General features: G+C 38.5%; 2 protein-coding genes across 2 annotated transcripts; one reads left to right on the forward strand and one right to left on the reverse strand.

Moving 5' to 3' along the window:
- The first annotated feature begins 299 nt into the window (after window positions 1–299).
- Window positions 300–6,414, forward strand: CTBS (chitobiase). Its single transcript, XM_068406766.1, has 7 exons — window positions 300–431; window positions 965–1,103; window positions 2,099–2,307; window positions 2,946–3,117; window positions 3,673–3,770; window positions 4,480–4,641; window positions 5,643–6,414. The coding sequence occupies exons 1-7, from the start codon at window positions 300–302 to the stop codon at window positions 5,826–5,828; spliced, it is 1,098 nt and encodes a 365-aa protein (XP_068262867.1). The 3' UTR covers window positions 5,829–6,414.
- A 1,876-nt stretch (window positions 6,415–8,290) lies between these two features.
- Window positions 8,291–24,302, reverse strand: SPATA1 (spermatogenesis associated 1). Its single transcript, XM_068407119.1, is given in 13 exon segments — window positions 8,291–8,404; window positions 9,256–9,354; window positions 11,294–11,463; window positions 13,280–13,405; window positions 14,238–14,355; window positions 15,307–15,367; window positions 15,518–15,644; window positions 16,437–16,685; window positions 16,797–17,127; window positions 17,226–17,279; window positions 19,389–19,506; window positions 23,029–23,135; window positions 24,267–24,302. Coding segments are annotated over 13 exon segments (1,710 nt in total).
- Window positions 24,303–25,390: the final 1,088 nt, after the last annotated feature.

The raw sequence follows: 25,390 nt of genomic DNA on the forward strand, positions 1-25,390 counted from the left end.
TAACTCGGGACACCCTTGGCCGCGTTTGATCTAATAAACCGTTGCTCTGTAAAAGCGCTCAGTCACGCTCCTTTCTCTCTGCCCCAGCGGCTCCCCGAAGGTGGGCCGCCCGCGGGCCTGCCCTGTGCCGCCACCGGCAACCCTCCGGCCCGTCCCGCCCGCTGGGCGCCCGCCCCAGGCTCACCCCCGCCCCTCGGCAGGGACACAACGGCGTCTGCCCGGGGCGCTGCCGCGCGGGCTGCGGAGCGGAGCGGCCCCGCCTGCACCGGCGCTCCCGAGGCCGGAAGCGGCGACTCGCTATGGGGCGGCCGTGGGGCCGGTGGCTGCTGCCGCTCGGCATCCTGCAGCTGCTGAGCGGCCCCGCCGCTCCTGCGTGCCCCTGCCAGGACCCGCGGCTCTGCCACCCCATCACGGGCACCGGCGGCTTCGAGGTGCACCTCCCCCGGCTGCTCTGGGCCCCCCAGCCCGGCTCAGCGCGGCGGCTCGGGGCCCGGGGGCGCGCCGCGGGCTGGGGAGAGCGGCCCGAGAGGGGCGCGGCGCTGGCGGCCGGGGGGGAGGGCCGGTCCCGGAGCGGCCTGAGCGCTTGGCGGCGCGTTAAACACACCGTGCGCCGCTGCCGGGCTTTAATTGCCTGCGGTAGAGTCCGGCAGATTTTTAAAAACAGGTGGATGTGGTTGCAGGACAGTGTCAGAGCCGTGCGGGGTTGGGTTGGGTTTGGCAGAGCGGTGTCCCCGCTGCAGGGTGAGGTGTCGCGCACAGCGGCACCCTCCCGGCCTGGCCGCCGCGCCGCTGCTCGCAGCCCTGCGAGGCCGTTCCTGCAGGCTGGCGGGGTGCGGGAGCAGCAACCGTGCAAGCTGCTTTCCAGGGGCACAAGTCACGTACCTTTTTAAGCGGCCTGTGGAAAATAATGGTCCTGTTGAGAAGTGTTCGGGGCTAACGAGGGTGCTTTGTACCCCTTTTCCAGGTCTTTGTGTTCGATGTGGGAAAGGAAACCTGGAAATCGTACGACTGGTCAAAAATTACAACTGTGGCAGCTTTTGGAAAGTATGATGCTGAGCTCATGTGCTATGCTCACTCTAAAGGCTCCAGGATAGTACTGAAAGGTTGGTTACACTGCGAAAATGTGGATATTTATGTGACAGATCAATAAGAACATAATGTACATAGGGCTATAATACCTTGACATTTCACAATCACTTGTATGCAGAGTATTAAAAATCAGTAAGAGGATTAATTAATAAAGGGATAATGCACGCAGGACTATAATCCGTGACGTTTTGCATGTGCTGGTATGCAGAGTATTAAAAAGAAAACCAGCAGTGCCTTCTGCCACAGTAATAACAAAACCATTCCAGTGACATCTAAATAAAAGTTCTCTAACAGGAAACATCACAGCTGTGGAGGAATGGGGAGGAACAGAGGAAAGGAAAAGCCTATAGAAGATATTTATTTGGGTCTATATTCTGAATGTTATGCGCAGTACCCAAAACACAGGGTAAGGAAAGGGATTTTAAGTAATTTTTAGTATTTTTCAATTAAGTCAATCCCTCTGTATTAGGAAGTGGTTGAGTTCTAAAACATGAATACTTGGGCACTCTGTGCAGGTACAAATGCTGATTAGAAGGACAAAGTCCATTACAGCTTATATGATGAAACCAGGTTTTGGCTCTGTTGAGGCAAGAGCAAAATCCAAGACCACAATGTGGAAAGCAACAAAGGTTAAACATAAAAGTATGTTTATCTAAACAGTAAGACACAGTCCCTCTGGTTCCATGGAAATACTGAAAGTATACTGATTTCAAGAAAGGAAGTTTACAGTAGCTAAAAGAATATTAAGCAGAAATAAGGAGATTATAGAAAAAAAAAATCCAAAAGCAACTTAAACACTCCTGTCTCAAAGAAGCTTGGTAATTTTTCTGGAGTGGGTTCTCAAAATTAGGCTTGGGAAAAAAGTTAACTCCTTTGTATTTTACCAGTATAGGTGTGGGGATTTTTTATTTTGTGGTTATTGTTTGTTAGTTTAGTAAAAACAAACCTTTCCTCCTTACTAGTACTGTGGTGCAAATACGTGTTAACTCTTGGAAGGCCTCTTGTCTAGGTGATGTACCTCTTAAGGAAATCATTGATCCTGCTAAAAGAGCGGCGTGGATATCCCAACAGGTGGACCTTGCAAAAAAACAGCATATGGATGGAATTAACATAGATATAGAGCAAGAAGTTAACGAAACCTCCCCTGAGTATTATGCATTAACAGAGCTTGTTAAAGAAACTACAGATGCTTTTCACAGAGAAATACCAGGATCACAGGTAATAATGTACTTTATACAAACATTAAGTTTAACTTTATGAAATGCAAGGAGTTTTGAGAATGCTCATGAATATGAAATAATTTATGCAGATCTAAAACATGATAGTCTCATCAATGGTTAACTATGAATGTTAGCTATGATATTATCAATGTTAGCTATGATATGCTATCATAACTCTTTTTGACCTGTATGAATTTAAATGGAAGAAGGGTTTCACTGAGATTTGTAGGTAGAATGTTATTGCCTTGTGTGAGCTGGCAGTTATTAGTGTGGCTTAATGAATCTTTGAAAGTAGGGCAAATAGAGCCTTCTGATGCAAAAGCTTGACAATGTTTTGATAAACCCATCACTAAAGTTTTAAGAATTTGCACTGTGCTTCATATTTTTGATCAGATGGTTTTCATGTTATATTTTTAATTTCTTTGGTGTTTTGAATTCACTAATAGGGGCACTGTTTTTTATCTATGTTTGCTTTATCAGCTGAGCAGCTTCTCCTATAGTTCATTAGTATCACTGTGTGTTAAACACTGCAACATTTGGGAAATACTGTCTTTAAAAGTTACAGCCTTTTTCAAAGAGAAAATAAGAGCGCCTGAGTGCCGTACACGATACTAACTTGTGCATTTTTTCCTTCAGGTAACATTTGATGTGGCTTGGTCTCCAGCATGCATAGATAGAAGGTGCTACAACTACACTGGGATCGCAGATGCCTGTGACTTCCTATTTGTGATGTCGTATGATGAACAGAGCCAGATCTGGACAGACTGTATTGCAAAAGCCAATGCTCCTTACCTGCAGACTTTAGTTGGTGAGGACAAAATGCCTCCCCAGGAGTCAGAACATTTCCATTTGTTCACAAGAATAGAAAAGATTGCCTTTTCTTAGGCAGTTTTTTTGGTTGTATTAAGGCTTTCGAGTGTGCTCAAGTGAGTGTTGTCCTAATGTGAAAATAGTATCTCAGATCCATATGACACTACAGATAGACCTTTAGCAGTTGTGTGTTGTTACTTGTAAAGTAATTGTCCAGCCCTCACGAATGTGAAGAACACTTTTAGAATGACAAACAGCAGCCAAAGCAATGGTGTCTGCCTGAGCTTGCAAAGAACCTGAAATATTTCTTTCATGCTTGTGAACTGCTGCTATGGGCAGCTGACTAAAGTGTGAGCAACTAGAGCAGTTACTAGGATCTGAATAGAGCAAGTCTAGGAGTATGCAGGTGGGAGGTAGAGAAGAGCTTGCACCTTAGCATCTGTGTGGGGATCATGCAAGTCCTGTATTGGCTTTGGTGCTAGATCAGTTGTCAGAATAAAAAGCATGGGAAAATGCAATAATGCATCTTAATTTTTATTTCCCTTAAAACTAGGATATGAAGAGTACATTACTATGGGCATTGATCCTAAGAAGCTTGTGATGGGCGTCCCTTGGTATGGCTATGACTATGTCTGCCAAAACCTATCTGAGGTAAGATGAAGATTATTCATTTGCAATCGTACTATTAATTTTTTCCTTGGAAAGAGACAGCTAGATGTTGGTGATCCTGTTTTTGGATTAGGAAATACTGTGGTCTGAAGGATTAGAGCATAAAGCTGGGACTCAAGACAGAGACTTTTCCTTGGCTGATACCTGATGAGCAGTGTGTTACCAAACAAGGCATTTTATCTCTCCCTAGGCAACCTGAACCCCATGACACCCAAGAACAATGTTTGACTAAGGAGTTATAGATGTTATCTGTGAGAGAAGACATGATGTCCAAAGGCACTACAACATTTGTATCTGCCTTCTCAACACAGTCACTGAGCTCACTGCTTAAAGATTAGGTGCAACAAACCATAGCAAACCCATGACTGTTAAAGTATACCAGTTTAATGGATAAATCATGGAGCCTCAAACATTATACTTGCGACAAATGAGAGTGAATTAAAAGTGGAAAAGTTAAGACAACCGTGTAAATTGAATTATGTCCATCCAATCCTGTATTCCTACAGAGTGAACAAAATTTAACTGTTTTAATTTACTTCTGTCTACAAATAGTATGTCTGGCACAGATACTTGAAGATTTGGGATTTTTGAGACCCCAGTGCCTTTTGTGACTTCCTTCTTGGCTGTACTGGTATTTTGGAGTTCAATAAGTTGATGTAACATGAAACTCATGCGTTCTGCTTTTTTTCAGGATCATGTTTGTTCCCTTCCCAAAGTACCTTTCCGTGGGGCTCCTTGCAGCGATGCTGCAGGGAGTCAGGTCCCCTATGGAGCAATCATGAAGCAGGTGAACAGTTCTCTTTCAGGGGTGCTGTGGGATGAGGTACAGAAGTCTCCATTTTATGAATACAAGGTACGTGTCTCTTTAAAGACACGATGTTGTGGAGTAAACATTCATGAACAGTAGTTCTTTGATTATAGAGTTTTCAGGGTTAGATTGTTCCATTTGTGTTTTCTACTTTTTTTTTTTTGTGTAGTAAAAGATGGCTGGATTTCCGTATCTTGAATTTTGAGTCTGAAAGAGGGGTGCAGTGACGGAAGACTACAGGACTAATAAAGATATTACCTTGCAGTTTTCTCGAGAGATTGTCTCATGTCAAAAAGGGCATTTTGGCACAAAGAAATCCTATAGCTCTATCCTTCACTGGTATAGGTACTTTTACGAGTTGATGACTAATTTATAAACTAAAACAGATTCTGAGATGCTCTTTAAGTTTTCTAACCCAGTGGCTTGCATGCATGTTCTCTTCTGCATTTGGTTTCTACATAGACGTAGTAAAAGAGCCCATGAATATTTGTGCTCACATGAACAACACAGTATATGCATTTCATCTTGTTTCTTCAGACATAATTTTAAGTTTCACATGTAGATGATTAAAAGGTGTTGTAAGCAACGACCGGGTCAAAGCAACATAACTTTGACAAAATTTTATAAGCTCCTCTAAAACTGTTTATTGCTGAAAAAAGCACTTAATCTCTAACTAACTAAATTCACCTGTTAGGTTAGATAGTGTATCTGAGACTTTAGCTGTATTTTTAAAAATTATTAAAAAAAAATTAGCTAAGTCTTTTCACCTAACCAGTTAAAAAGTGTCACTGTTTGTTTTATAACTTAGATTCTACAAGTAAAAAAATACCCCAGTATTTGACTTAACATTTTTAATTGTCCTGTGTGAAAAATAATTTGTAAATCAGGCAAGTGTCATGTAAATCTACATAGCTTATATATCTCAGTTTTTAATTGTACTTTTCACTGCACTTGACAGAAAATGTAACCAAAACTCAATGAACTTTAATGTATCATGTTTATATAGATAGGTAGATACTGACACTAATGTTTAAATGTTTTTCTAGGATTCTCTTGGTCTCTTCCACCAAGTATGGTATGACGACCCTCACAGCATCTCTCTAAAAGCAGCATATGTGAAGAATCGCGGTTTAAGGGGCATTGGCATGTGGAATGGAAATAGTCTTGACTATTCCAGGGAAGCTGTAGCAGAACAACAAAGTGAAGCGATGTGGCAAGCCCTGACACCGTAAGAACTATGGGAACCCTTGATTTAGACTGATATTTTAGCTAAGTCACTCTTGAATCAGATTAAACACAGAGACAGATTGTTGCTTACGTGCAACTTGGTGAAACTTCTGCTTGTACTTGGTTACTCTTCTAGAGATTAAAATATTTTCTAGGCTGAAGAAATTACGTAACATGAAGTAGTTGCCATTAAGATTTTTATCAGACTTGTTGATAGGAAGGAATATTCAATAAACTACTGTTTCACCATCTTTATGTATCATGTAAATTCCTTAGTTTCAAAAGCCAAAAATGTTGGACCTTATCTTGAAGAGGGAACATTAATATGGAGAGGACGTGGATGATATTTTCTTCCATTTCAAACTTCTTTACTTCCTGACAACTAGATCGCAGAAGCTTATTTAATGAACTGCATATGTATTTTTTCCATACACTTTAAGATTCATTCAGTAGACTGTTTGTTTTTATGTGGTGTTGCCTCTGGGATAATATGAGGTTGTATTTTCTTTCTAGTTTATGTTTTTCATAAAATAATTTGCCTAGAGAAACTGTGTAACTTTTTTAAATATCTGTAGTGATGGAAAGATTGACTGGTGTTTACAGGATTTTTTTTGTTAAATAAAATGCTGTCTTCACCAAGGTTGGTGAACAGTGTTGTCTGTTCATGCTTTACTTGTTCCACAGCTTACAGCCCACACTGCTTCTTTGCTTCTCAGAACTGTTTCACACCCAGATTAAAGTGCAACTGTGCCCTGCTTAAGTGACTCCATTAATTAAACTATTTATTTAATTATATATATGTAGTCAGTTGTGGGGTTTTTGTTTGTTTGGTTTGGTTTTTCCCCTTGCTAAATAGTTACTGGGAAAACACCACAGAATAGCAGCAATACCATAATGGCTACTGAGGAGAAGACTAGAAGACTTAATGTGAATGTCTGACTGCTTGATACTACAGGTGATGGAAAGCAGAAGGTGAAGCCTACTGCTCTTACATAAAGAAAAAAATTCCCTTGGAAAATCAGAGGGCTCTTCACTAGAACTCTGGTCTGTAGGTTTTCTGAGAAACTGATAAATTTATTTGACACATAGATACTTCAGAATTTGTATTACTATTTATATTCATATGCTAAAATACTGATAGATATTTGTGAAATTGAGAGGTCTTCTGGAGTGGATGATCTGACCTACAAAATCCTAACTGAAGGCCAGATGACTTTAGAATAAAACTCTCTTTCCTGTAGCAGTCAAGAATCATGAGTTGATTTTTTTTTTTTTAATTTAGGTTCAGATTTTCTAGTAGCTAGTTGCCTGCTCTTGTGTCTTAAGTAAGACACAATGCTGAAATACCAGATGTAGGATTCAATCCTGAATTGAGCCAGAGTGGTTGCAGTTTTAATAATTAATTTAATACTTTAGCACTAAAATCTTTGTTAAATCCTATCTTTAAGAAAATAAATTGGATAATGGGTGGTTTGACTCTTAGACATTTGGAAGTTAGTCCTTTTGAGAGTTGCATAATTTTCTTACCGTATTACTGATTTCCCATGAGTGTTTCACTTCCAGTAATAAATACAGCCTTGTCAGCTTTTCAGCTGACATCAATTCCTAGCATGTTATTGTCCTGCTTAACGTAGTAACATCTGGTAGTGCAAAGAGGCAAACAGGAGAGCTAGAAAAAATTACTATCAAGAAGAAGTTGCCGGTTACTCTTTCAGAAAATTGTTATCCAAGCACATGCATGAGCTTGAACTTAAAGAAAAACAGAGTATGCAATACTGTAAGTTGGACCAGGATCATCATTACAGCTTGTCCAAGACGAAGCTTGCCTCTTCCACTAGCTACAGAAGAAGGTTAATGTCCATGTGGCTTTCCTAATAAGAGAGGGAACAAAAAAGGCTAGATATGAAATAAGGTGAGATTATCTGAGATTTTGTTCATACTTCATAACAGTATGGTAATAATACATGGGTAATTTATAGATAGGCATACTTATAATGACAAAAATATACTTCAGTAAATAGGAAATAAAGGATTACTGTTGCTTTAGTTCTACAGAAGATGTATTTTAATCATTTTTCAAAAAATTTAATGTGTGTGCCTGAAAATAAGAACAGGAGATTATAGATTATAGGTTTATTTGCTTAATAGGGATTTTGTTAATGAAAGAACATCAGCATACCAATGTGATGTTACACAATTCCCTAATTTGCACTTTTAAAATAATGTAGCTTTGTTTTAGACACATTAGGAGGTTAAACTGTATGTTTAAGTAGTGACTAATCTTATAGTGAGATTTAAAAAGTGAGCTTCAGTACCTCAGTAGCCTAGTGTACAAATTCCACAACATTTATATAGTTGATGTCTTTTTACAAGATAACTTCAAGAACATACAAACAAATGCTGTGAAATTCTGAGCTTCTATATACATCACAGAGCTTCTGTAGTCTTTATAGATGTTAAAGTCATGTCATCCTCTTAAATTTCTGATTTTTCTGGACTGCAGAATTAAAGCTGAATGAATCTTCTTCTGTGTCAGTTCTGCTCTCAGTGCTCGTAAATCAGATGCTGCCTGCTTTCTCATCTGCAGAAGAACCAGTAATTTAAGGAATTGCAATTTAAGGAATTGCAATTTAAGGAAGTTTTTTGGAATTGACATGCATACGGGTTAATGTAACTAAGACTGAATTTTATACAGGATGGCTGAATACAGGATACATCTTTCATCTTTAAAATTTTACATGTCTAATTAGATAGCTTAGTTCTAACACTACTTTCTTCTGTACTTTGCCTAGTAAGAGACAGCTGTGAAATTCATTGTTCTTTCCACTCCTTGTTATCCAATGGAGGAGGCATAACAAGTACATCCACCCTAGATTACCTAGTAAACAGGGACATGGGCAATCTCTGATGTAGAGGCCTCCTATTTCAAGCATTCAGACTGAAATGCTATGTGATGTGAAGGCCTGTACCACATCGTCTTCCAAAGGGAGTCATAGGCAGCACTGGTATGGAATAAAGCAGATGAAGGGGACTGCCGTCTGCTTGGAGAGCCTTTTTTTTTTTTTTTTTTTCTTTTTATACCAGGTCTTAGCCATGGTCTACTACTGATAAGTAAGTGCCTCACCAAGTATGTTCCTTCAATTACCTTTTGAGTTAAACGGGAATTTTATGAAAGAGAGTGTGATGCTTAGCTTACATAATACCCTGAAAATCTAAGTTGCTTGAATGCCATACATTCAAAATCATCTAATAACCTGGTATTCTGGAGTAATTTGGCTCAAGTGATAAAGTTACAAGGATAACTATCACCATAAAGCTAACGGCATAAACCAAGAACTGTTTAGCAAATATTTACATCATCTAATGTTTGGGAAGATCTATTTTTTTTATACATAGTAACATTTTGACTGTTTTAATGAAAAGGCAGAGTACCTTAATTTCTACTACGAGTTTCATTTTTGTATCATCCAGCTTCCTCCTCAGTTGATCGAGTTCATGCTGCACTGTAGTAATCCGGATGACTGTGTAATTCTATATGAAACAACAACAAAACAACTTTAAGTGCAGCATCAGTGCATCTCTTCATTCATTGGGTGTTACTTCACCACGCAGAAACAATCCTCTATACTCTTTCCAACTCCCCTGCTTTCTTCCAGTCCGTAACGTGTACTGGGCTGTCTGGTCTGTAAGCACTCTGCTCTGCAAGAGGGTGCAGAGCTGCTTCTACTCCCTGTTGCTTTGGGAAGTTAAGATCCAGATCAGATCTCCTGAGTAACAGCACATTGTTTTGCAATTATCTTTTATGGCTACTCCCCGTTTATAATAAAAAGGCGTACTTCATATTTTTTTCTCTCACAGGCTTAGCATCACTCTGTCACAGTACATTTATTCATGAGATTGTTACACTCATGTAATGTTTAGTGCAGCTAAACTCCTGGTTATACAGCACGCCATTTCAGCAGTAGCTGTGGGTGGGCCTATCTTTGAATTAACCTGTAAAACTAAAATTCATGTTTTCAAAATGTAAGTTCTGATACTCAGCTCGTATAAGTCAGCCATGGTCCCTCGAAGTCAGTAACGTTGAGAGGTGGGGGTGGGTGGTGGGTGTGTATGTGATAATCTTGTGATGCTCAAGCCTTTAAAAATGCTATTGAAGGCCAGCTGAAGCCAGTGATGCAATAAAGTTGCCCACAAGGAGTCATTAAGTAGTATCTGTAGCCTCTCATCTCTGAGCTTCTGCTGTAAGCTTCTCCCCACCCAGGGGTGTAGCTGCCTACGTACAGGGGCTCAAGTCCCAGCTCTGACACCACACAGCTGTGTAACCCTGGCTCAGACCACTGGGAAAGCATGAAAGGTACACAGTCATGCAGGAAAAAAAACAGGCAGAGCCATCAGACTAGTTGGGGGCTACTGAGGAATCACCATGTCATTGGGTTGAGTCACCAGCGAGGACAAAGCTGGTGGAAAAGGGGAAACCAGCGACAGTGTGATCTGTTCCCCAGAGCCCATCTCTTCCTCCTGGACTGACGCCTGCCTGGCCAGCACGTAGCTTACGAGGGGTGGAGAGCATACTTTGCTTAGCCTAACAGCTCATTAAATCCTAGCTAGCCATCTTCTGTGTGAGCTAGCCAATAAGTAACTGCTGTATGCATGTTAAGTTGTGCGTATCCTTCACATAAGGCTTCTTTGTGCCTAGCCAGAGAGACCTTAAAAACCCAAAAAGGAGCAATAACACATCTGAACATAGCTACTAATATAATGTAATATCAACCCTATTAATATTTTTATATTGTAGATATTTATATTGATAGCTCAAATAATGCACATTTGTATATAATATACACTCTTAGATTGTACATACACTCTCCCACCTTTCAGATACAAAACAGGGACATTTATTTTTCGTAGTCTAGCTTCAGATTTCCCAACAGACTTGCTTCCATTAATGCATTTAGAAAATTAGCATATAAAAGAGGGAAAACCCTTCCCAATAATTGTATCTTTGCTTTTTTTAATTCCTCTCTGACTTCCCCATGATTTGATACCAGCAACATAACACGAGACTCACAGTTGCACAATAGTTCAAGCGCAACCACTCCAAAAGCCTCAGACACATTTCTTGTCCTCCAAACTAGAATTCATTACTTCAGCACGTGAAATTTGGGCTGACAAGAACAATATAGAACTGAACAATTCATTAATCATACAGAACAAAAGGGGATTTTTTTACAAGAAGTTATTGTACAAACACAAAGCAGAAAGAATCAAATGCCCAGACTCAGGCGCTTCTTCAGTCTTTTTGAGAAGAATAGGCTGAAGGAATTCTATACCTCAGATCATTGAGGGGTATTTGGCTGTTAAAGCTAGTTTACAAGTCATTGATTGGTGATGAATTTGTTATCTTAATTTCTATTTTATACAAAAAAAACAGGCTGTATAAAAACAGAGATTAAATAATACACGCAAATACCTTCGAGTTTGTCGTATTGTTTGGTTGTTTTCGGCTATCTCTGGCTTGCAATTGCAAGAGTAATTTCTGGTGGTAAATCTCTAAATCTTATCGCAGTTCCTTTAAAGTGTCCTCCAGTGAAACCGTAGCTTTCTTAGTTTCAAAGTACTTCTTTTTCCATTCCTCACGAACTACACAGGAAAACAGTAAGACTGTTTGGTCTTGTTCACTTTATCATAAGGTCTGTTGAAGACAGTAATGACCAACTGATCTCACAAGATTCAGTTGGCCAGTGCACACATTAAAACATGGCAGTAGATTTCTTTAAAAAAAACAATTAGTGAAAAATCTTCATTAAAATGACATTCTCTATAAATGCAACTGAATTTTCACACAATCACTTGCAACAAAAGGCTCTATCTGTCCACCAAGATATAACTCAAGGTCCAAACCCAAAACTTCATTCAGCCTGGCTGTTCTGGAGGTTTCAGCCGCACAGTAAGTGCTCCAGACCTGTGAAGACTGGTATGCCCACCACAGCCTGAAGTCCACAGCTTTACTGTAGCAGAAAATTTAGCACTGTAGATTTATGCAAAATTTGAGCTCTGCAGGGCCAGAGATTTTGAACAGCTTAGTTTTATACTTAACTATGATTCCTCCTAAGTTGTTAATGTGCTAGCAACAGCTAGCACATAAATCCCCCCGTACCTGGTGTGGCAGCCTTATGGCCACATATGTCCACTAGTCTGAAAAGTGTCTTAAATTATTCCTTCTTTCAAGGCATATTTTAGGAAATCAGGACAACTGCTTCTCAGAAACTTACCAAAAAGAACCAAGCTGTTGGAGGACTATACAGTATGTAACTGAGAGTAACTGTCAGCATGGCAGTCTTAGGATGATATTAAATATAGACTGGATGGCTGTTCCTACAGAATATGCTCTTCCCTTCATACCTTGTGAAGAAACACGTTTGCAAATGCACTTACTTAGGAAACTGTACAAGTCTGATGATAAAAATAATTCAGAGGTAGAGACGCTTCTTAAAGAACCTGCAGAAGCTGTCTGAATCCTTGTGACATAATCTTTATTTTACCTAGTTGGATAACATAATTTAAGACAACACAGGAGCCGTTTATGGCTTGTCTCAGCAGGGTAAATTAGCTTGCCTTGAAGCTCCATGCTACTACAGATTTCACTGCTTCAAGTACCCAAGTTTGGTTTTTTTTTTTTAAATACAACTTCACCATGCTGCAGAGTGCAGTGTAGCCATGCCCTTAACAACTGGAAGAGTTGGCTTCTCCTTTTAACAAAGCTACAAATAATAGTTGAGACTCCTAGTGGTTTAGCTGTATTTAAGTACATAGAGAATGCTCTCAAAAACGTCAAAGTGATTAAGCCTCATCTCTGTATAACTAACTGGAATGTGACTTAGGGAGGATAGTTTAAGTATAAACTATCTTATAAGAAAGTATAAACTTTCTTTTTACAAAGAAAATTTGGGTGGGATTTCAATGAGATTTTACCTTGTTAAAAAACAAGGTTTGTCAAGCTTGTCACAACATGCTTGTAACTTCTATGCCATAAGCTGAATACCATTAGATAGGAGGAACAAAAAGTATTATGCTGGCAATTTAACTAGGAGCCCTATCAACACAGTAAAAACCTCTGTAAGCACCAGCTAAAGGCAGGTTTAGAATACGTCTGCTGCCCTGTGCCTCAAACAGCAAAGCGGCCTGCAGTAGCCCTCTGGGCACTGTACATACATGGGACACAACTGGAAGCCAGGGTATTTTTCAATTTATAACACTGCCACAAAAAAGTGGAAGGCAATATTGCAATGTCGAATCTCTCCAGCATGCTGTTATACAAATGAGCCTTCTCAGAGCTATTGGTTAGCAAACTGCTCTCTCTGTAATTAAGCTCACTGACAAGAAGACAAACATTTCCACATTGGTTTCAGTGTCATTTCTCAACCATTCCAAATTCCAAAATAAATTGAAAGTGTACCATGGTATCTCCTCAGATTATTTTGTTCCAGTAGCCCTTTAGCTTTTTTGATCAGTTCTTCTCTAGTTTTTTCCATGTGCCTTCTGTCTTTCTTCATTTGTTGCAATTGTTCTACCATCTTGTTTTCTAAAGATATTATAATTATATTTAGCAAGCATCTGGATACTGTAGGTAGGAAGGATCAAGACTTTTGTAATGCACCGATCATAAATCATGCCAAAAGCTCTGTCAGAACAGGCAGTAGAAATTCTTTTATTTTAATAAACTGTCTCTAACTTTTCAAAATGGCTGGTGCATTAGAAAAAAGTGAGAAATCCAGCATGCATCCAGGCATTCATACACACACACACAAACAAGTAATCACCCTTTTATATGCCTAGACAATGTTATCACTAAACCTATATATTCAACCTATATATACACTGCATACATTCAAAGCTCTTACTACATGAAGCCGAAAAAATCTCCAAAAGACTATTTCCTGCTCAAAATACTTTGCAATATAAATTGTAATGAAATCTTGCCTTAAACTCCAGCTAGTCATAGGCAGGATAGTATCTCAGACTTTCATTAGTCTGCAACAATACATCCATCACTTATCTTCTCACTATCCTCCTCCTCCACCACAGCAGAGGATCCTCATAAATACTAGTAGTGGTCGTCTTCGCTACATTCTCACTTGAGCCAGCAGTGTTTCATCCAACCTCCCTCCTTTTCTCCTTCCATCCCCAAGTCCATAAGATGGGTTTTCTAGCAGTGGGAACCCGCCACGCTTTATGAAGAGTCCATGCAATTATAAATGCCTGGAATTTTCCAACCACAAATTAAAATTCCTAACAATACTGTGAATGAATGTATGTAGAAGTTCTTTCATAAAGCAGGTATTTCTGTCTTCATTAAATATTCAGTCTTGATTAAATGTTCACTTCCCTGCAATTTCTTGGAATCATATACTTACTTGCTGCCTGAATTGCAGGAACTTGAGCTGGATTTACAGAATGTGCCACAAAAGGTGGACTAGGAGGTGAAATATATTCTTTTGGACAAGTAAGATGATTTTGCTTGTTTTCATCTGCCTATAGAGTCAAAAGACATAATTATAAGTACATAACTCATAATCCTGAATAGTTACATTAGACATATGCCCCTAAAGTGGCCTGAGTGAATGGGAGGGCTGAATTTGAATTCTGCATATAAGCTTTTTTTTTATTCTGCAAATAAAATCAGAACACTGAACACTTACATCGCAGAGAACATGCAGACAAAAATGTAACTATTGCTAATTGTTCTTGCCCATGTCCATAACCCCACAAGTTACTGACACGCCCAGGCAAGACCAGGAATAATGGGCCTTAGAACTGCCATCTGGCTCATTGCTTACGGAGTCTGGACTGCCAATTTCTAAACTAAAATTTATAATAGCAGATTTTGAATTTCATTATTATTTTTGTAAGACTCCACTACAATCAGTTCTGCACGAAAGCTCACAGGTGACAGTTAATAGTGACGGCTATTATGCTGTATGATTGCATGTGGGTGCTGAGTCTTCCTAAATATGTTCTTATTCTGATACTATGACTGTATCATATCTATGTTTTAAAGGATTTTATAGTTTTTATCAGAAATTTTGCTTGGCTTGAGAGAAGACAAATTTATCTCATAGGAAATATGAAATTATAAAAATGTTACCGATAAAAACAACAAAATGTTACTGTCAAGAAACTGTAAAAAAAATCAGCTAACACCAATAAGACTAAGATAGTTATTGTAGATGTAGCTCCTGATAAATTATAATCAGACGTATAACTTCTGATGATTTCATTGTTCAGAAATATAGTTGATTTTTCATTAGCAAATCTGCTAAGTAGCAGTGCATGAATTAACTTTTCTCAATGACTCTCAAATCTACATTTGAGTATTTCATATTTCTAATGAGTTACCTGTCTTAAAAAATCAGACTGTTTCTAGGTGGAGGACTCTATTTATTGCTCAAGATTACTAAGAATATGTCACCTTGAAAAACACACCTGATTATCCATTTTTTCACCCGGATCAGCTATAGACTTGCTAGTTCTGTATTGCTGCAAGCTAAAGATAAAATCAAAGAAGCACGTGAAAATTCATGTAATGAAATGGGGTTTTTCACCATTTTCTTTCATTTATTTGAAATCTGTAAAATAAGTTTCTAGCTATGAATTAATATTATCCATTATTTTAGCAGAATCATTATTTACTAACCTTTGGTTTTTGCGTACATATTCTGTGGTTTGGTCTTCCATTATTTTGAGAATTCCAGTATCCTGTGTTCTGTCTCTTCTTAGTTTGGTATCTTTTTGGTGGTCATTATTTTCTGTGTTTGTTAGCTCTGTGACAGGATAGTGATGATCAAAATATATAGATTACACTCACAAAATTCAAGCTGTTTTGACTGCCAATGCCTGGACTTTCCAACATGTATTAGAAATTCAGTGAATCAATCCAGTAAATAATGTTATCTCTGGGGTCTGGAAATGTTGTGTGAATAACAGAAGAAAGAAGTAAAGGAAAAAAGAGTGGGGGTTTTTTTTGAGAATTTGTGTCTAACTAGTTCTGGTAACTAGTACAAGAAACATTATCACAGATAAGGAAACTACTTACGTACTTCACCTTCCCTAAATGAATTCTGTATTTAACACTTTCTGCCTTTCAGAGACTTAAGATATAAATAAACATTATATGGGAGGGAGGGGAGGAAACACTTCCTCTTCAGTAGTAATGTAGCCATGGATAAGATGACAATGAAAGCTAAAGTGAATAAATGCTTTCCCTGCTACACTGGTAACAAGAGTTTTCTCATTTAAAATTGCTGTTGAATTATGGGATCATTATCCTCCAATCTTTACAGTAGCTGCTTAGTAATTTTTTTCATATAAATAAGATTAGACAAATACATCAAGTATAGAAGTGTTTCCCTATATCAGTACACAGTGATAAAGAAGGACTCATCCAAAGTAAAACTACAGCTGTTCGAAAGATTATTAATTTAAAAATTAGAATACTGTTCTCGTAGCAATATTCCGACTCATGCTTTAACTATAGATTTCTTAAAACTTAGCTTTACTCTGACGACTTTCTAAAACACATGCTTTAGCAAAAAGATGACAATGAACAGTTGTACCCTTTTGAAATTTAATGTGATTTGGGGGTGCTTGGTTACTCTGGCCTTGTTTATCACTGTGGTTTCCATGAAGAGTAAGAGCAGTTCCTTTGGCTTTGTCATTCCACTTAGGAGTGTTATGCTCTTTTTGATCTTGGCTGAGATGATTTTGCTGAGAGGTCTGTAACACCATATCACTCTTTCCAGATTCCCAGTCTGCAGGACTTGAATGACTTGGTGTGAAGAGAGATCCATTGGATCTGTTCTGAGCTGCATAATGATGGATATTAGAAAACAGAAATATTATTTTATTGTAAATTTTAACTATAACATTTATTCTTCTCCTTCATCATCCTCCTTCACTACATTGGTTAAACCTACCTTTTTCTCTAAACTGTATCTGCTTTTCTTGAGTCCTGTTGTTATGGTCTTGCTTATGTTTTGTTTGCAAAACTGGAACAGGTTCTTTCTCACCCCATTCCACAGGACTGTGTACTTCCCGATTTTCTAGCTGATGACTGCTTTGTATGCTTTCTAAAAGTTGTCTGCTTTTTTCAGGTTTTTGTTGGGGAAGACTGGATAATCTTGATCCATGACCAAACCTATTAGCTTCTGCATTAAAGTGATGTCTTTGTTGAGTTGATGATGATAATGGATAAACATCTTCAAAGTATTCCACTCCAGGCAATAAATATAATTCAGGATAAAGTGCCTAAAATATGCAGTATATGCATCAGACAGGACAAAAGAGGAAATGTACAATGTAAAAAGTTTCTGAAAATGATACCCTAAAAGCCGTCCAATACATACATAAGGAGGAGCAAATGACTTCAGTTCCAATTCTGTTTCTTGCTTTGCTTTCACCTTGGAAGATAAAGAATGGAAGCATAACCAATAAAATACTTTTTTATCAATAATGTTGCATATAACTTAATTTCTGTATTCTATCATCATCTTTACATACTACATTTTTTCATAACCAGCACTATCTTCTGTAATGGCCTCATGGGGAAGAAGGAACATAGACTCCTATTATATTTTCTGACATGGTACTGAAACTTTATTTTGTCTATTTTTCAAAACCTCAATCAGAGCCACAAGAGTACATGGATGTACTGAATAATTTTTTTTATCCTTTGCACTTTCTCTTATGGTTCAAAGGACCTGATCCAACAGTCACAGCAGAAGAAAGTCTAACATTCTTTACCAAAAGTTGCTTCAAGATGAATCTGAATAGAAATGCTGAGTCTCACATAATTTTCTCTATTCACCTGATATACAATATTGCAAAGTATTTAATGTATATATAAAAAACCCTATTACTCTCCTATGTCTTCTTGTATTTATGTTTTTTCTTTATATTCTTTGTGTGATATACACTTTCAGATTTCAACAGTCGTCCTAAAGACAAAGTCTAAGATAATCAATGTATATTTGAAAGATGTACTCCAACAGAAAAAAAAAAAAAATCTGAGCTTACATTTAAATAATGAAATTGAACTAAACATGGGGCCAAATTCCATTCTCAGCAATGGCCAGGCAATGCCATTGATTCCCTGTTAGAGACACAGGCTATATGCAAGAAAAAGAAGAGCAAATGAATATGATGTTGGTTTATGTTTATTTTTCATGTAAAGGTCCCTACTTGCGAGTAGGGTACAGCTCTTAGTACTGCTTACATTGTTACTGTTGTGAAACAGAAGACTGGGGAAAAAAAAAAAACACTCAACAAATATTTGATCATGGAGATGTAATTCAATGAGGTTACCATGACCCTAAACAACAAATAAACCAGTTAGTTGGTTTATTGCTTTACACTTTGTTGTAAAGTTAAACATCAAGCAACAGTAAACATCCCAAATTAAAATTATGTCTTCAATTTGTCACTAAAAATCTTCACTTGTATCTACCAATATCTTTAATTGTCTATTAAAGTAAAATATTTTATTAATTTCATGACATTCTAAAGGAAGCCAGAAAATTTCTCCATTTATCTCAGAACTATCAGCAGGGAAGAAAATATACCATCTTACTTACTATCATCCAGTTAAAAAGACCTGAATTCTTTGAAGACATATGCACATTTTCAGATTTAGATTGTGCCACAGTCTAAGTTTCTCTTCATGTTTTCCCACCTAGTTTTTGTATATTAGTATTTATTCTAGTCTTCTGTGTGAGTAATCTTAATGATAACTCAACTACAAATGAAATAAAGAACGGCACCAAATTTCCAGCTTGTAATTAATTTCCAAAGCCGTGAGAAACAGGTGAAATGAGAGGTGAAAAAAGTATCCTATACTTATGTACATGACTTAAGCCTTTGTGTATTACAAGAACAAACTTTCAGTTGGACTGATTTTCAAGTTTATTTAATCTTTAGCTATAGTTTGTAAGATATATATAGAGAATCAACGTGAGGAACAGTTATGATTCAGAGATGTAAGTTGTTGATTACATACATTTCAGGCTGTATTTCTAGACTAATTAGTGGAACACAAATGTACATCCAGAGAAGTTTTCATTCAGAGACTGATCTTTTAAAGGCTTTTGGGCGGGTCACAGCGGGAACCATTAGAGGAACTCCGACTTACTCAGCTTCCAGTGCAAATTCTTCAACTGCCATATTCCCAACCATGTGCTGGTAATAATAACCTTAGGGGGACTTTTTTTAATGGAACCAGATTTGTCCTATTTAACGCATTGACTTATCAAAACTAGCATCTTTTCACTGGATGGCAACTAATTACATCTGATGCTTTAAAGGATGTTTCTAATATACCTTGTCCAGCTGTGCCTTTGTATTTGAGGAAGTAGATGTGCCCTGACAACAGCTCCAGCATGTTTAAAAACAAATGCTAACAGTGCTCCTAGTTATCTCTATTTTCTGGTGATATTATCTAATCTGCAGGAATGAAATCTGTGGTTTACATTATAAAGAAGAAGAGCACTAAAGAAAAAAATATATTAACTTACCACTGCTAGTTTTTTCCCAATGCATTTTAAAAATTTGAATTTATCTGGAACTGCAACTCCACCCAGGTACTCTCCCAGCTTCTCTCGTAGCACTCTTAATGTGATGTCAGGAGACACCCTAGAATGTTGTTATTCATTAACACATCTATAAGATCAAATAATGATGGCTAGTTAGTAAGAGAGGGAAAGTAATGCTATATACATGCTGGCTTACATGGACAGAATAACCAAAAATGGGAACTATGTCCTAGAACCGAAACTAATTGCATACAGGCCAGAGAGTCTTGGTGTGGTAGAGTCAGAACATCACATCACGTTATGGTAATCTGTATTACAAGGGCTGTCGTAACATTAACTAGCAATATTCATGTTTTAGGAAGCCCATACAAAGGGAGAATATGGAAGCAGCTGAAATTTGGAAACAACTCCTTCAGAATGCTCTTGCTTATCTGCAGATGAGTAACAAAAACATTGGAAACTACAGTCATGCATTTCCATATAGGTGACAAAGTTTCATGGGGCCGGTCTGGGACTGTAGAACATACCACTTCAAGCACTAAGGGCTAGAGAAGATTTCATCACTGTCCATTTTAAGTAGCAGGCATATTCCTTTGATTTTGTCTTCTCCAACACAAATTAACAGTTGGGTGTGTGCATGTGTACATGCAAATGTATTTTAAATCAAAACCAAACACTGCAGTGTGAACATTTCCACCATAGTTTGAGGATGAGAGAGCTGATGCAAATATGAACTGCATCATTTAATGTACTACTGGAAACTATGCAAATATTAAAGTAATGAGCTCAGGATAAAATTCACTATAGAATAAAAAAGCATCTCTGCAGAATAAAACCAAATGTGCAAGAGGCACACAAAAGCTCCACAGCACAACATAAGCAATTCTAATCACTCCTATGCTGCTATATAAATTAAACCAGAGAACAAATTCAGGCCTGAGACTGTTAATCACCCATGCTGATTAAGTGTTAGTATACTACCTAGCATGACTTTGGCCCAGGCAGCTATCACTCTTCAAGCAATGCACAGACATAGCTTGAGGGATAGCACATGCCATTCTCAGTAAACAGTATCGACAAGAACGCGTCATCCCTTCAGCTTGGACTGGTCGTCAACATTAACCTGTCAGGGTTTGTTTGCACTTTCAAACAGCCCTATATGCCTTCATTTCACACCCCAGGTATGTAAAAATATCCTCAGTTTCATCCCATAAAGACAGTACTTCAGTGGGCTACAATGCTTCTATTGCGTTATTTCAAACACCCTGGACTTAGAGGACCCTCCTCAAGATCATAAATCTGCTTTGGAGCACAGGCATGCAGCAGAGGAGACCAAAGACTGCAGCGTGGACACATACAGACCACACTGCTTGGTCCCATTACATTTAGCTACGGTTTATTTCTTCCCCAGCCATTTTTGCCCACACTTGCTGCAGATATTAGCCCTAATGTAATTTATTTCAAATGTATAAAGAAATATATAATGTATAACGAAATATAAAGGAAAGACTCCAAGGTCTTACATGAGAACAGGGATGATCTATAATTCAAATATCTCTCATTCCCTATCATTTCTTCAAGCTGATGTCTTAGAGAAGATAAGCCCCTTGAATGGTCTTCTGAAACCCAGTAAATGCAAGCTCTTTCAGAGGCAATGCTAACACTGGACATCCTTCACTGATAATGTCTGTCCAAACCAGCAAGGAAATCTAAATCTAAGGCACTGATGAACAGCAGGGAAAACTTCTAAGTAACTACAATGTATTATGGAAGAAAATTATCTAGGTATACAGAACCTGAGATATAGGGCAGAAATTTATTTGAAAATTATTTGCCAGTCCAGCTGCTAGGAACATATAATAATATACTTCTTACTTGCTGCCGCTGGCTAGCAGAAGACTAGTCACATCCGAGTCATTTGCTTCAGGGTGTTCCTTTAAAAGTAATGCAAACTAGAGTTCATTGCAGCCATCTCATCTAGAAATAACAAAAGTATGGCTGCTGTGGTGAGGAATGAGGAATAAATAAAAGATCACAGAGGCCAAGAAATCAAGTTCACAGGAACAAGAACTCAGGGCCACAGACAATAACACACTTAATATTTTCCTCTAATTTCATGATTAATCGAAGTGGCTTGTACTTAGACCTAGGAATCTTTTGTTAAGCTGACTCAGACAGTACTAGCATTGTCAAGCTGACTGGACAGTGCTATCAACAACGTCCAACCAGCATTAGTACCAGCAAGGCTGCTGTTCCCTCTCCTGGGTTATAATAAAAGAAGTTTGTTTGGGTTTTTTTTTGTTTTTAAAGACAGTGATACAGTAGCTGGGTGCTAGTTATTGCTAATGCTAATATAATGCAGCATTGCATAGTACCCACAGAATAATTAATTAGCAATTATTTAAGACTCATTAGCAAACAACAAATACCCAGACAGATATAAACCCACTTAAATCAATGAGAATCCTAATTTAAGTTGATGCCTCAGAACTGAGCCTTAGTGACATAAATCTACACTAGAGAACAGAGGGCAGTGACAGATGTCCAATTACATGAAATGATTTGAAGTTACCATTCCAGATGTGTATACTGCATCTCTGCTGCACACTAGAACAGCAAACAAAACGGATACATACACTTATTTCCTCTGGTTTTGAGCAGCTTTTCAATAAAAGAAGCTGTGAGAATGAATACATTCTGCCCTGCGTGCTCATACTTGATTGCTCTCAGTCTTTTCTTAAGTGGACAATACAAGCCTAAATTTACATTAGTTAAAACCCATATTCCCTGCAGTTTATGCTAAATTGACAGGTTTTGGACAGGACCAGACAAGGTGCATGTAAAAGCTCCATTTCAATACACATCTTGATTTTTCTTGATCAAAATATTTGATTTTTCTACAACTTCTTACCACACTAGATACACACAGATTTTGTGAGTAAAGTGTTTGGGAGTATAAAACAAACTTTCAAAGTTATGAAAGATTAAAACTGCAACTCTCTGTGCCAGGTTTGGACGTAGGACTGGGAATCAGGGATTCTTTCATGAAGTCCTCTAAACAGCTACCTGAGAGCACACATAGCACATGCTGTTGTGCACAACCTTTCAGAAATACTACTGAAGAAGAAAATACAGTGGTAGTGGCATGGGCTGTAAGGCTTCCCCTTGAGAAACATGGCTTAAGCTATTTCTTTGGACTGAGAGAGCTCAGATCATCACATTCCTGTTCCTGGGAAATGACAGGCTATCCTGTCTTTATCAAGCCACTGTCTTGAAGCTGGCCCATTGCCAAAAAGAATTCACGATTTTGATAATCAGGCTCGAGGAGACAGAAAGAATATAAGACTGTGATTTTACAACATAAATTATTCTGTAGAAATACTAGCACTGCTCTGGAAGTGTGTTTCAATGGTCTACACCAAGGGCTGCAATGGAGCTAAGCCTGATACAGTCCAAATAAACGTAACGCTGGTCATGGGCACCACTTACCCTCCAGAAATTATTAGAGAACAAGTCTCTTCTGACAGATGTAATTGTGCTCTATAGAGCTGCAGCTGGACTAAGTGACTGAAGGATAATGTAAAGGACCTACCATGTACATGAAGCCTAAGACTATACTCACCTTATAAATCCGGCTGAGATGAATTTGCTAGTAAGAGCTACAGGAACTGTATTCAGCTTGAAGTTCCACACTTCTTCTGGGACATAAAAAACATGGAGCTCCACCAACTAAATAAAGAACAGATGATCATAACTGTAGATATATTATAACCCTCTTCCTATACACTTTGTTTTACTTAGGTGGACTTTCAATTTCTGGAGGCAGGAATGGTTTCTTTGGTGTTAGCACATGGACTAGCAGAGTGAGGCTCTGTCTGACAGTGATGACTAGAGAGTGAGAACAGCAATGAGTAGAGTAATTTGTGACTGAATGCCAGCTGACAGCATCAAAATAATTCAAGGAATCAAGAAACAGTTAAGGTTGGAAGGGACTTCTGGAGATCATCTAGTCCAACGTCCTGCCAAAGCAGGTTCCCCTAGAGCACATTGCACAGGGTTGTGTCCAGGCGGCCTTTGAGTATCTCCAGAGAAGGAGGCTCCACAACCTCCCTTGCACAGCCTGTTCCAGTGCTATGTCACCCTCAAAGTCACATCAGAACAAGCTCAACAATGGAAATGAGAGAAAAAGAGAGCCTGTGCTACTGCTGTATGTCACTGTCACAGCGATGGGCAGAGCTTACCAAAACCAGCTGATACTCTGGAGCATGTCATGGTTACAAGAATACTTCAGCTGAAATCCTACCTCTGTTCACCTCATACAAAATGCAAAGCCCTAAAATCTTGATCCAAACAGCACCACAACTTGACCTTGCCAGCAAGAATAAAAAATTCAAAATATTTCTGACAGTTTTTAGTAATATTAGCTCCCTTGGAAGCACAGAAATGCTCCTGGTAACGTCTGCAAAAAGAATAACTAAGCCTGCTCTGAGCAAGGTTCACTTAGATTGTGTTCAAACCTGTGATTGTGTTCAAACCTGTGATAGTTGTGGGACTGTTAATGTCTAGGTCTCAATATTTTTGGAGAAAATCAGATGGTATTGACAAAGACAATACACTTCCCTATAACTAGAAGCCATGCAAATAAGCTATATTAAGTATTTCTGCAATTGTTGAATTACTAAATATAAACTAGAAAAGAATGCTTTCTATATATAGAAAAAATGTGCTTTTCTATGTTAAAAGCACATTTTTTTCCTCTCAGGTCTCCTAGAAATGGTGCAGTGTCACTTATTTTAATATTTTTTATTTTTATTTGTGAAATCTAAAAAAATCTCTATGGAAAAGTACAAAAACTCTCACCTGTGATGTTCGAGGTCTCATTTGACTGAACGACATGTTGGTCCCTGTACTCGATCACAGCGAATGCCAGGTGGGCCTTCTAATTTTCTTTTTGATCGAAACATTCTTTAAGAATGAGTTTCATGATAATCTGTTATGAGAGAGGTTACTCCATTAATATCCTTTATTTTCATTTACTGTTCTTCTTTCCATTTATGAAAATGGAAAAGTTGTTTCTGTGCTGAGGCAGAAACCTTCCAGCTAACTGCAGACAAACAGACTCAACCACACCTTCTACACAAGTGAGTATCACCTAAGTAACTGGGGAATTGCTAAATCACAGCCCTGCAGCTCCAAGAGATCTGCCCTGGAGTATTTCCTCTTAACATCTTCTCCCCTTTCATAAAAATACTTTGGTTTTATATAATTTTCTACACAATTGTACTGTCTTCCTAAAGACACAGACCTAAATTCCAATAAAATGGGATCCTTGCAGGATCTTTATCTCTGATAAAGGGACAATTATAGTGAACTGCAGCCAAGCCACATACACGGCACACTGCACCGGCCAAACGCAGTGTTCCAAGGAAACCTGACTGCTGGGCAACCATGTCAGAAAAATCCTTCCATAAACTATAAACCACGGTTCTGCCCTAACCTTGTCATGACTTTCCTCAGTGCTCTCACTTTGAAGGCTCTTCCAGCACCTCAGAGGTTACAAACCTCCTCCTGATTTTCAGCCTGCTGAATGCCCTCACTGTTCTGATCATCTTAGCAGCTCTCCCTCATACCCCTGCTTCTTCTAATTCACCTTTTCTTGAGTGCAAGTGATCGGACCCTCCAGATGACCTTCTAAGTCTCGCCCTGGCTCTGTGCAGTGGAATTAAGATTTCCTTGTGTCAGTGGGAAGCGCCAACTTAAAAGGGCCTGTGTCTTTACTTGCCTCTTCACAATTACACCGCAATGGGCTCTCACGAGTGAGCTGACTGGAACATCCTGTCACTTCTCCAGTAATCCCCAGCCAAAGACACAGCAGGTTACAGCACAAGTTCTTCCCATTAGTCCCTGTATATATGCAAGACGTTGCACTTTGCATTACAACATGCCACCCGGTGCCATTATTCCAGGCTTCACGGCCATTCCTG

Source organism: Nyctibius grandis, chromosome 8, assembly GCF_013368605.1.
Source record: "Nyctibius grandis isolate bNycGra1 chromosome 8, bNycGra1.pri, whole genome shotgun sequence".
Classification (NCBI taxonomy): Eukaryota; Metazoa; Chordata; class Aves; order Nyctibiiformes; family Nyctibiidae; genus Nyctibius; species Nyctibius grandis.